Raw genomic sequence first — 12,821 nt, forward strand, 5'->3', positions numbered from 1 at the left:
TTGCCTCTGAGGACCCCCCCCATCCATTCTCAGTATTATCAGGATTTTAGGACTGATTATTTCCCTATGAAACATTTGATAACGATTTTCATCACAATCTAAAAATTTAAAATAGTTAAGATGACAAGTGCAGAGTATGGGCAGCCATTCTAAATTGGCCAAAGGGTTTACTGCCTCAGTTCTTTATCCTGAGGTCCCCACCCCTCACCCCAACAGTGTTCACTAGCTTTCTTTTTGTTTTTGTTGTTGTTTTTTCTGCCTGAGGTCCATACGTGCCCATTCCTGACTTCATAATATCGGTAAGGCTTTCTAGATAATTTCTGGTTCTCTCAGTGTTTTGTAACAGTGTAAGATCATAGAAATATTGAGAATGGGATATTGAGAATGCACCTCAATGTAATTTATTTAGGCAATAAATGAGAAAAAAGGAAGAGAGAATTCAGAAAATCTTATGGGGCTTGAACTCTCTGGAAAGCCCCGGAGGAAGGTCTGGAGCATGAGGATATGAAGGAAGAGGGTGGGTGAGGGTGGTATGGGCTAGGTAGAAAAGAAGCTGGTATTTCCTATTCGAGTCTCTTCTTTGAGGGGGAGGATTCTGTGTTATTTCTTCTTAATAGCTAAGAATGCATTCTTTTTCTCTTGTTTCCTTCTATCTCACCAAGGGATGATGCATACTTTCACGAGGGAGGTAGGGAAACCTGCGTGTTGATTCACAGCGTGTGAATATGGTTAACATGCCAAGGAAGTTAGGTTCCTGTACCCTTGGGTCTCTGGATTCATTTATGTCACGAGGACTGTGGTAGCCAGAACATTTCAGTTGAGAAAACGGGAAGGTAGGGGTGCAGTTAGCCTCTTGTACGGGACAGGTGCCAGTCACCTTCTGTCTGGAGATGAACAGCCAGTTTTGTGGGTAACTTCTAGCTTATGTGTTTGCCCACCTCTCCGATCTCCTCCCCTCTCTCAGCATGCCTTCAGAAGTGTTGCTGAAGATCTTTTGCAACTTGGATGCTGTGACCCTGCTGTGTACGGGATGTGTGAATAGGCGCTTTTACCATCTGGCCAATGACAAGTAAGGAGAACACCAAATCTCTCTATCATCTTTTGATGGCGTGTTGATGGAAGTCATGAAAACTAGTAAGACCTTTTAAACCATTTTTTGAAATTTAAAGTAATTTCAAAAGTGTGTTTAGACATAGATGGAACATGTCTAATACTGTAAGTGGTCAAATGATATTTGATAAATGATAAATGAGATTTGCATTTATTTGCTTAAAAAAAAGAGTGTCTTTGCATGAACTGAAAATGCTCAAACTTGCTATTGGGGTAGCTGTTGTCTCCTCTGTGGAAGAATCTCTCTGTCTGTGTCCATACCCACACAAGTGGGTTCAAGGCAAATAAGCATGTTTTTGACAGTAGTTCTAGAATGGACGTAGAGTGATTTTTGTGTCTCTTTCTTAATGACTCTTTATAAGAGGTGAAGACATTTCACCAAAGCAAAGTGCAGTAAGGCATTTTTCATGAGAGAGATCAAGTATCCCAAACTGTAGCTTTTTGGAGTGTTCTTACTTTATTTAAGGATAGAACTTCAATCGCTTGGATAAGGTGATCGATTACAAATTGCTTAGTATCTCTAAATATCCCCTTTTCCCACTGAACTTCATAGGCCCAGAAGGTACAGGCTCTGGGCGTTCCAGTGGATTTGGGCCACACCTCTAGTAATATTCCTTGCATACTTTTGTTATTAATTACATGCCTGTCCCACTTCTTGGGGGTTGTCCTTTAAAAATCTGGGCTTCTGATGGAATTATCCTCATGTTTGTTTTCTTTTTAAAGGAAGTACCTTAATTGCGTACATTGAATTTTATTTTTAAGAGTCATAGTCTGATTTTATAGTGAGACTTCAAAAAGGGCATGTTGACGATTGAACTGGTAAACAAGTGTTTGTCAACAGTATTTGACAAACATGGTATTGTCAATGCGGTATTGTCAATGATATTTTCTAAGCGTTACTTCTGGAGAGGGCAGGAGTGCCTACAGTAGCCAGTTACACTGATGACTTATGGCGAGACCTGTTTGGAGGCTTGGGGTCTCCCCGATGCCCCCCTTACATGGGGGGAGGTTGCTCCCTCCCTGTGGGTATTGCCTCCCTCAACCTGAGCTCCAGGCTCCGCCTGCGTGGGGGTAAGGGGGAAACTTGTCCAGGCTGGATTGGGATCATCACGTGGGGCTTTTATTTTCCAGCACTCTGCGAAACACTTTATCAGAACGTTAAATTGGCCCCATTTTGTCAACAACTTGTCTGATTGAAGTTGTTCTGTGCCTGACTGGTAGTCAGAATAGCTAAATATGCTCTTGTCCTCAAATCCACCTTAGTTTCTTTCTTTCTTTCTTTCTTTTTTTTTTTTTTAAACAGGACGGGGCATTGGGTGATCAAGAAATGAATGTGTCTGGATTTTGAGTACTTGTTAAAAGCGTCTTAGGCCTGACATTTTTGCTTTATAAATGAATAAGCAGAACAGTCTCCACAGTATTTTAATTCTATGGGATGTTCTTTTTGGACTTCGCTATGGTAACTGCAGTAAGATAATGGTGTGTAAGTGGCTCTTCGCACAGATGTCAGGTGTAGCTGTACCTGAAGGTGTGTGGGGCTCCCGCTCTGTGTCCTCTCCAGGCACTGTGTTTTGTAGTTTGCGAGTGCGGGCCCACAGACAAGAATAGAGTCAGCTGCAGTTCACGTGGTGCTGATGTGAGAGATTTGGGAACACTTATGTGGAGTAAAATGATGAGTAAAATAAATTTTGAAGAAAATATGAACAAGTTTTTATGTAAAAGGAGTTTTAAAAATTGCCTACGCAAGGGATTTTGGCAAAACGGTTTCAGATTTACCTAAGATGTACTCAAAGAATCGTCATTTTGCAACTCTTAGCTCACGTACGAAAACTCAGAAATTTCCGAACTGAGAAATACCTTAAGGCAGAAAGCTTGGTGTGAAATGATTTTGTGGGGTGAGAAATGATTTGAAAATGCATACTAGAGAGTGATGTCAGTAGGGATCTGATTATGCGTTTGATAGAAAATGAGTTTGATGGAAAGTCCACGTCCGACCTGGATCAAGGGGACACGTCTGCAGATCGAATGTCTGAGAAGTGCCCCTTGCCGCTGTGGTTACTGCTGGGTGACCCGAGCACTTAGGGCCCTCCAGAGTGCCCTGGCATCTCGTCTGGACCTCCTCTGCAGGGGCATTGCCTTCTCCCAGCTGCCTCTTGGCCATTGGCCATTCCGTCCCACTGCACTAAATAGAAATGTGGAGACATGAATTAGCAAGTAATTACACTTACTTATGTACAGCTCACCTTTTATAGTAGGAAATTGATTTGAGCCCCTGTCTCAGTTTCCCCTGAGAGAAGTTTGTTTCTTCCCCTGAAGGAGAGCACTGAGAGAGGTGCCTTAGGCTCACTTTGGCCCCTGCTAACCGCCACTGCTCCTGTGACGTCTCGTCTGGGTGTGATGAGCGGGAGGGACACAGGCTGTGGATCAGGGCTGAATTTGAATTCAGCCTTGTGGCTGATTGGCTCTCGAATTTGGATAAATTACTTGGTTTCCTTGAGTTCATTTCTCTGTGACTGAGGAGGCCGGGAAGCACAGGGCGTGAGTGCGTGAGCTCTGGTCGAGGCTGTGTTGGTGCAACCCTGGGTCTCCGTCTCCTCGGCACACACAGGCTGGCCCGGGCCAGGTCACTTCCCACTGGGCCTCATGACATTATCTGCCGAGGGGGGGACCATAATGGTAGCTACTTCATGGGTTTGTTGACGATTAAAGTAGTTAATGTTTACGAAGTGCCCCAGTGATGCTTAACACTGCACAAACAATATTAACTGGTTTTCTTCATTTTTTGCATTATGCAGGGAATTTTTTCATTTTATTCTCTTTGTGCAAACGTTGCATGTTCATTGTAGAAAAATTAAAACGTGGAAAAGGAACATACAGTTCCATTGGTGTTGGCATTTCTCTGTGTGTGTACGTACATATACTTCCTTTCCAGCCTTTTAAGAAGTGTACGTATTTAAAATAACACAATAGGAGTCACTTTGTTATTTTTCTGTAATCCCTTATTCAGTGATTACTGTAGGAAGACAGTGGTTTGGATGATGTCAAATGACAGGAGGTCACTCATTTTAACTTGACCGGGGGCAACAAGCTTTTCCTTTTCGTACAGATTTCTGGGGTCAGTGGATCTGGGACACTCCCCTCAAACCACGGTTCACTCTAACACGTGAATGACTGTCAGTGTTCAGTTTGCTTTGTTCATGGAACCGGACTAGTTACAAACGATTGTGCATCTCTGATTTAACGTGTCACTTCGGCAGGCACATGACTGTGTCTTTTAGTTAACGACGTTCCTCTTCTCCCCCAGTTTTCTTTGGATCAGGATCTATTCAGCGGCCTTTTCACCTAAAAGATCTAATTGGAAAGTTAATTCAGTGGAGAAGACCGCTGGATCTGTGAACGTGCTGTCGGTTAAGGATAAAGAAGCTGGGTACTGGAAGAGAGAGTATATTGCAAAGCAGAGAGCACGTGTGAGAGCGGCGCTCGCCCAGGTGCTCAAGCCTGTGAACCCTTACACGGGCCTGCCGGTGAAGACCAAGGAGGCCGTCAGGTATACAGCTTCCTCCCAAGCTATGGGCACGCCGGGTGCTCGAGGGTGCTGTTAACATCTGCACGTGTGTTGCTTTAGAAACAGTGATGGTGTGAGCTCAGAGTATTGCACATTTAAGGACATACGTGCAGTTTATACCGTGCGGGGACTGTCTCTTGGTATTTTCCTGTGTTTCTGTGCATCCATAAGTTATATAGTGTTTTCCTATTTCACATAAACGGTCTGATGTGTTCATGAAAAGCAGAAATCACCTAGTCATCTGCTGCAGTAAAGCAAGAGCATCCAATGCGTCCTTCCTTCGGGGAAGAACTTTGTCTCATGTATGTATTGCCAGTTCCGAGAACACAGTAAATGTTCAATGAGTGTTTGTTAGGTGAGGAGAAAAAGTCTAAAGAGAGGACCATTGACGGAATGAAAATTTATGTCAGGCACTTTCTGAGGACTTTGGCTTTGGCTTTTCAGGAACTAAATACTTTAGAGATGATACATGAAATTGACTTTAGCATTTTTTCTTTCTGCAATGAGGCCAACATTGTTAGCTTTTCTTTCTCCAGAATATCTGGTTTAGGTTGGGTAATTATATTGAAAGAAAAAAATGGAAAAGAACACATCATGGAGCACATTGACCTTTCCATAAATGACTCATCAGTGACGATTATGTGGTATGGCAAAACTTGGCCACGGCTGGCCACATTGTCAACCCTAGATTTGTATGGTGTGACGCCAGTTTTTATGGACCAGTCTAAAACCCCCTCCAAAAATGGGTAAGTATTAATTCTACAGAAGCTTTGGGTGAGAACATCTTATATGTAAATGCTAGTTGTTATTATTCTTTTTTTAAAAAAATGTTTATTCATTAGAGCACGTGTGTATGCGCAGGAGGGGCGGACTGGGGCTGAGAGGGAGGGACAATCCCAAGCAGGCTCTGTGCTGTCACCACAGAGGTCACTGCTAGTCTCCAACTCATGAATTGTGACATCATGACCTGAGCTGAAATCAAGAGTCAGATGCCCAACCAACTGAGGCACCCGGCTGTCTCCGTTGTTACTATTCTTGTAATTTAAAGATACTGCCAGTGTATTTTAATTTGATTGCATCTTCAAGACTTCTCTTGCATTCTGGATCACTATAGAAGAGAAAAAGAATGGATTCATCACATTTATGATTAGATCTAAATTTAAGTTCCTCATATCTTGGTTGTCTGTAACAGAGAATAATATTCTAGTTAACAAAGAGAATAATGTTCTAGTTAACAGAATTCCTAGGTGATTGATAGCTAACCTTTTGAGCTTTTTAGTTTTAACCATTTTGAATCAAAGGCATATAAAACTATTATATCTGGGCGCCTGGGTGGCTCAGTCGGTTGAGCGTCCAACTTCGGCTCAGGTCATGGTCTCGCGGTCTGTGAGTTCGAGCCCCACGTCGGGCTCTGTGCTGACAGCTCAGAGCCTGGAGCCTGCTTCGGATTCTGTGTCTCCCTCTCTCTACCCCTCTTCCGCTTGTGCTCTGTCTCTCTCTCTCTCTCTCTCTCTCTCTCTCTCTCAAAAATAAATCAACATTAAAAAAATAAAAAAAAACTATTATATCTTTCTTTTAGTAAATGGTACAGTAACCATAGTTTAAACATTAGGACATACAGTACTGCTTAGTTATTTTTATGTGCCTCTCTGTTGAACTGACCAGATGTGTGACCTTGTGCAAGTGGCTCAGCCTTTCTGTGCCTCAATTTTCTCATGTGTGAAATGGGGTGATGATGACGATGGCGACGAGTATTTAGCACGTGTGGCTGCTATGAAGACCAGAAGGGGCATCAGTCAGATTTGTGTGTCCTTATGTTCTGTCCTGAGGGGCTCTGTGCTGCGTCCACGTGTATTCGAAGTCCGTCCTGCTCACTCTTCTCGCCATTAGTCACTTTCTCCTAAGAGCTAGATGCTGCCGGCTGCGGCGTCCTGACTTCCCGAGCGAGCAGGCACAGCTTTACATCGAACGCATGGAAAACATGGGTTGTAGCTGCCTTCTCCAGGCTTGGTTTCCTGCCCTCAGTGGCCCTCTCCACGGCCCTCCATCCTCGGACATTGCAGTGCATTTACCACGTCACTGTTCCTGCCAGCCCGTGCGCTGTGGCTCTACCTGTGGCTTCTCTCACCCGTGTCCTTGTGATGGCAGGTGTCGTCCATGGCAGGACAGCTTTCCTTAATGGGTTCCCTGGACTCTGGACTCATTTTTGCAGCTTGGTAACCAGGACCTTGTTTTTCTTCTGCAATCTGGGGCTGGTCCTTTGAGGATCGTGTCAGTGATCGTGCTTCTGCTTGTCATGCTGGGAGTGTGAGGGCGTTTCACTTCTTAGTGTTGGTGAAGCCAGGTTTTATCGTATTCTGAAAATAGCCTTAATGCTACGAAGGATAACATGTGAATTATCTTCCCTGATTATATTACTGAAGGTATTTTAGAAGCATGTTTACTTAAAAAAATTTTTTTTATGTTTATTTATTTTTAAGAGAGAGAGAAAGAGACAGAGTGTGAGTGGGGGAGGGGCTGAGAAGGAGACACAGAATCAGAAGCAGGCTCCAGGCTCCAAGCCGTCAGCACAGAGACTGATGTGAGGCTCGAATACACAAACTGCGAGATCATGCCCTGAGCTGAAGTTGGACGCTTAAACGACTGAGCCACCCCGGCGCCCTGGAAGCTTGTTTACTTTTTAAAATGGGACCTCTATTTGGATAAATCTCTGAAATTTCATATGGTATCATGATGGACACTAGATTTTTCTAATGCAGTATTTAGGTTTTATGCACTATGAAGTTATGTTTGGAGAATCAGTCTATAATCTCTGTACTAATTTGACTGAACAATATGTTACTTGGCATATCATGAAGTATTGTTTATATGCATTAGGACAACATTGTTAACGTCAATTAAGATGGTCACGGAAGACGCAGTGGGTAGTGTTGAACAGTGAGGCTCGGTTACAGATGCTGTGCTCCTGACAACTGCCATCCAGGTCGGGAATACTGGATTCTGTGCAGTGACAAATGCTAGAATTCATTGGGAAAATTGATTTCTTGTAATTTATTTCCATTAAAACTCAGTGGACTTCAGCCAGCATTTGATAAACTGTGGAGAAGAGACACTAGAAGTGTTTTTTAGGAATTTGTTTTGATGGGCTCTTTTATTGCAAGTTTGAAAGCAAATGTGTTTATCATGCAGAAGTACAAATCGTCGTGTGCATCTGTGTTACAGCAAAGGAAAAACTTGGTTATTTGGGTCTGTTTTGTTTCCTCCATGAGGATTTTTTCAAGAACAGTGAAAGCCTTATTTGTGTAATTTGCAGTTTGAATTTCCCTGTAATTTACACCTTTCTAGTCAGCTCATTAAATTTTCTGTTCTGGAAATGTTCTCCGTTCTGTGGTTTATGCTATACCTCCCCAAATTTGGGAGGAATGTTGAGTAGGTATCAGCCTTAGTTGCTCTCTCTTTAGCCTGTGAGGCCAAGGCATGTGGGGACTTAGTCTGCTCTCTGTGGAGTCGGCTTGAATGGCTCTTGAGCCATGGCGACGACTGTCCCTACTTAGGACACGTTGAAGAGTGTAAGAGGAGGGTTTTCACACCTCCGCCCGACCTCGTCTGTCTGCACTGACAATCATGGTGGCAAGGACTACCGTTTCTGAGCACCTTAGGGTTGGCTTTAAGGTTTCAACTCCAGTTTCCCTGAGGCCATACTCATGTTCCTAACCGTGTGGCTTCCTCCCAGTGTATTCTGTCTATGCGGAGTATACTTTGAGATCGTATGTCACACGCATGTTCACTGACCACATCCCCCAGGCAGTGTAGTTTTCTGTGCCAAAAGTCCTTTGAAAATTGAGGGAGGAACCAAGGTAGTCTGGAAGCTTCAGGTCTTCCTCCCACCCCCATGCCTCCACCTTGAAACAGCTGAAGTCCTTCGTTTTCTGAATCTTTTACTTAATGAACATTTGAATACCTGTCTCCTGCCAGCGTGTGTCTTAGGTGCTGGAGGAGAACGCTTGGATGCCATGTGGCCGCAGCTCCTTAGGGACTTTCCTCAATGCTGAGCTATGCTAATTGACCATTAAGATCTCATCTCCTTTATAATTTCCTGAACTATCTCTAGGTCCTTGGAAGGGACATCTATATTTACCATTATAGTGCTTCTAGAATGTTTCATTCGTTTTTTTTTTTAAATCTCATGATGAATAGCAGAGTTGTGTTTCCTGACACATCTGAGTTATTACTTACTCTCAGATAGTAATTCTAATATAGAGTTCACAGTGGATCTCCTCCATGAAAATCCTCAGGGTTTTGGACTAAATTCGTTTTCCAATATTAAAATTTTCACTCACTCTGAGTTATCCTTGATAATAGCTTTAAAAGGTATATATATCTGCTTCCAAGAGCCTACTGAGACCACCTGCTTTTTTTTGTCACTTAAAAAATATTTCATCTTTGCTTATGCCTTAGCTTCCTTAATTAGGGATACATACAGTTACAATACATATGAGAATCTACTTTTTTTAAAATTTTTTTAACGTTTATTTATTTTTGAGACAGAGAGAGACAGAGCATGAACGGGGGAGGGTCAGAGAGAGAGGGAGACACAGAATCTGAAACAGGCTCCAGGCTCTGAGCGGTCAGCACAGAGCCCGGCGCAGGGCTCGAACTCACGGACCGCAAGATCATGACCTGAGCCGAAGTCGGACGCTTAACCAACTGAGCCACCCAGGTGCCCCGAGAATCTACTTTTGACTGTAGCATTGTGCTGGGCTCTGAGGGGAGGAGAGCAGAAGATGATTGTTCCTCACCCTCATGGTTCTTCCACTTCTGACTGGGCCATTGAGTTGACACTAAGAGTGAGGAGGAGGGGAAAGAAACATAGTTGGGCGAGAAATTTGGGTGTATCCATTTTCCTTTTATTTACATGAATGGTTTGCATCCCCTGACCCTCAACACACCGTTCATTAGCAAGGTGCACGTTATTAGCATGCTCTTCAAAAGTACTTTTAAATACACTCAAGAGAATTGATAACTGCAGGTGTGAAAGCTCATTTCTCTCCTTCCTTTCTTTGGCATGGATGTTCAAAGACCTCGGTGGCATTCTTTAATTGCAAAGTACAATCTGAGTAACTTAACCGAATCCACCATGATTGGCGGGGACAGACTCCTTCGGATCTTCTGCCTCTGCCCAGGCCTGCTGGTGGGGCTGTGGAAGGTAAGACTTGGGTCCCTGCCTGTGTGATGCCACCTCCCTGCCCATTCCACATTTACTCCCTGCTGTGCGTGACACCAGATGTGAGGTCCTGAAGACTCTTCACTAACGGCATTAATTCTCTCTTACCAGTTTTGCTTTTCTAACTAAATGGCCCCTTGTTGTGTGGAGGCGACTCTGTTCTCCTGTTGTAGATGACAAGCTACCTGTTCCTGCCTGGATGCTTTTGTTCACATTAGACCGTTCATATCCTGAAAAATCTCACCCCTTCTCCTTCCAGTCAATCCGTGCTCCTTCCTTCCTCTTTCCCAGCCTGCGTCTGCCCAAGTCTCTCATCCTGTGTGTTTAACCCAGTCTCCCCTGTGTTTCTGATCCTGTAGATGTGGCCTGGAGTGTAACCTGCCTATCCTTTCCCAATTCCTCTGGAGTTATTTTCTGGGCAGTCACTCCAGTGAAAAGCAAACCAGTGTGATGTTTCTCTGTACACCACACGTGTGTTGAAATCTGTGGCTTTGGCCTGTGGGTGTTGTAAGACAGAAGCTCACAAATGTGATTTTGAGGATAACAGCACGCGTGTATAAACAATGACTAGATGGAACCACGATCAACGGCATCGTTCTCTTGACATAGCTTTGTCTTTCTCAACCTGCTGAGGCAGTCACTGTCCCTGTGCTCGCTGCACGAGGGTGACTTGTGGCCTAGGTGCCGTTTGCTTGCTGGCTGTTTCCTTGACTGGGATTCACCAGTCTGTGCTGGCCTGCATTGTTACAAGGACCCTGGTCCGTCCGATTGTCCTGGCTACCTACTGCTGGGTGGTGCCTCAGGTCGGCCTTTCTGGGGCACCTACACCAGTCAGCGTCGGCTGTGAGCTTGGAGAGAAATGGATGTCTGTTCCTCTACAGTCACGTTTTCTGCTGCTCAGCCTGGTGGGTGAATGTTTTCATTCCCACTGGCTTTGTCAAGTCAACAGGTTCTCAAGAGAGGAATGTATCCTCATGGAATGCCACTCATGTTACGTATCTGTGGCATTACCCTTGTATGTTTGAGGGCTTTTCCAGTATCGTCCCTCTGTAGTTCCAGAACCTAGAACTAACAATGTATATTGTCACAATCATCCTGGCAGAGTGTTTTGATATTTCACAAGTGCTGGGTTGTTAATCCTTTTGGTACCGCACGCACTGCACGTTTGGGTGAATTGTGGCCCTGCTGTCAGTTGACAAAGAAGTCTTATTGGATAGTAATAATGTATTAGCAGCAAGAATGCGTTGGTACTGGGGTAATCTTAACAGTTACAAGAAACTGTCTATCTGTAAGATGAATGTGCTGCGATCTTCACAACGACCTGGTGAAAAATTAAAATATTTCTGTTGAAAAATGTCTTCTTTCTAATTAACTTTTCAGAGGGAGGAAGAACTGGCTTTTGTTATGGCAAATCTTCATTTCCATCAGCTTGTGGAGAAGAGCACGTTAGGCTCCGCCACCGTGTATGTATTTCCACGTGGGTCTATTCACGTTTTGTACAATGTGAAGGATTAGAAGTTGATATCATCTGAACATCCTGAGAATAGCTACAAAGATACTCTGTTTTTAATCAGTAGACACAAGCCAACGGGCATAATTACTTAGCTGTGGCTAAAATAATTGGATTATTCGTGAGTACATACTTGCTTTCTTTGTTCCGGGTTAAGGATTTCGTGCCGAGTGGGGGCAGGATGGGTCCATCACTGCAAGGTTCCGGTGCATCAAGGTGCTCGCTGTGCTTGGCGCTCTTGTGCCTTTTCGTATCTTGCAAGGCCTACAGTTGTGGTTTGCTTAGCCCGGCACTGTGTGTGTCTCTCCATGAATTTGCAGGTCTTCAGGTGGGGAATATGCTTTTCATTTCACTACAGCTCTCAGACTCCTTTTTTTTTTTTATTACCTGAAAAGGTAAAGCTCTGAATGCTTTTGAGTTTGTTACCTTATGTAGTAAGGTTTTTCTTATTGAATAAAACTTGGTTTGTCATAGCATTGGGTCTTCTGCCCGACTTCCTGACCTGTAGGTCTGTTCTTTGGTGCATTTTCCTGCTGAGCAGCTCTGTCCTCTGGTGACCTCTGTCCTCCAGTGACTGAGACCGCTGAGGAGCAGGGGCGCCTCCTAGAGCCGCTGCGCTGGGCAGATCCCAGAAACACTTCCGCCCGTGGGTAACTATGGAACTCATGCCTTTGCCCGTTTTTAGAGATGTTTTAGAGAAGTTGGTGAAAGGAGCACAAAGTGTTTCTTTTGAGTTCCTGGTGTAGAGGATGACTGGGAGGAACCTTTTTGAGGATTGACAGGAACTGGTGTTTAAATGGATGCCGATATTTTTAGAGTATTTTCAGTTCAAGCATTTTGTCTCTGGTGTTGACAAACCTGTGTGTATGTTTTGTTTTGCTTTTTAGCCCCTACGAGCTACCTCCTCATATCCCCCTTTTGGATGACAACCCAGAGTATGGACTGCATGGCTACCAACTCCATATTGATATGCACAGCGGTGGAATTTTCTACCTGTGTGGTACATTTCGCAATCTCTTTACCAAGAAAGGTGAAATAATTGAGTTTTTGCTTCAGTATTAAGTTAAAAGATTAGAGACAGTAGGGGACCAATTTTTATATCTGAGTTAAGAATAGTTTCTTAACTGATTATCTGTTGGCTCTCTGTCTTCCTAGACCCATACCTCATTCTAGGACTTGTGAAATACCGTGGCTGGATCTAGTCTCTTTAGCTTCTGGCTCCTCATCACCATCTCTCTACCTTCTGGAATATTCTCTACTCATCTTTTCTGCTGATACTTCCCTTACTGTTTTGCCCTGCCATGCCTCTTCCCCTGCCCGAAACTTCTTCCCTTCTTTCTCCGAGGAACTTGGTAAACTTGCCCACAGAGCCAGTGTATCTCCTGCCCAGGATAAGAATAAAGAGAAACCAC

General features: G+C 43.9%; 1 protein-coding gene across 1 annotated transcript in view; it reads left to right on the forward strand.

The window, feature by feature from the left end:
• Positions 1 to 12,821, forward strand: part of FBXO15 (F-box protein 15) — a 48,742-nt gene that overhangs the window by 9,464 nt on the left and 26,457 nt on the right. Inside the window, exons 3-8 of the mRNA XM_047086391.1 lie at positions 965 to 1,069; positions 4,415 to 4,657; positions 5,212 to 5,421; positions 9,755 to 9,881; positions 11,280 to 11,362; positions 12,297 to 12,439. Of these exons, the coding sequence (XP_046942347.1) occupies positions 965 to 1,069; positions 4,415 to 4,657; positions 5,212 to 5,421; positions 9,755 to 9,881; positions 11,280 to 11,362; positions 12,297 to 12,439 (911 nt within the window). The remainder of the gene's footprint in view (positions 1 to 964; positions 1,070 to 4,414; positions 4,658 to 5,211; positions 5,422 to 9,754; positions 9,882 to 11,279; positions 11,363 to 12,296; positions 12,440 to 12,821) is intronic.

The sequence above is a fragment of the Lynx rufus genome, unplaced genomic scaffold (genome assembly GCF_022079265.1).
Source record: "Lynx rufus isolate CCGP_SWC_20201006 ecotype Redwood Valley unplaced genomic scaffold, mLynRuf1.p SCAF_20, whole genome shotgun sequence".
In the NCBI taxonomy this organism is placed as follows: domain Eukaryota; kingdom Metazoa; phylum Chordata; class Mammalia; order Carnivora; family Felidae; genus Lynx; species Lynx rufus.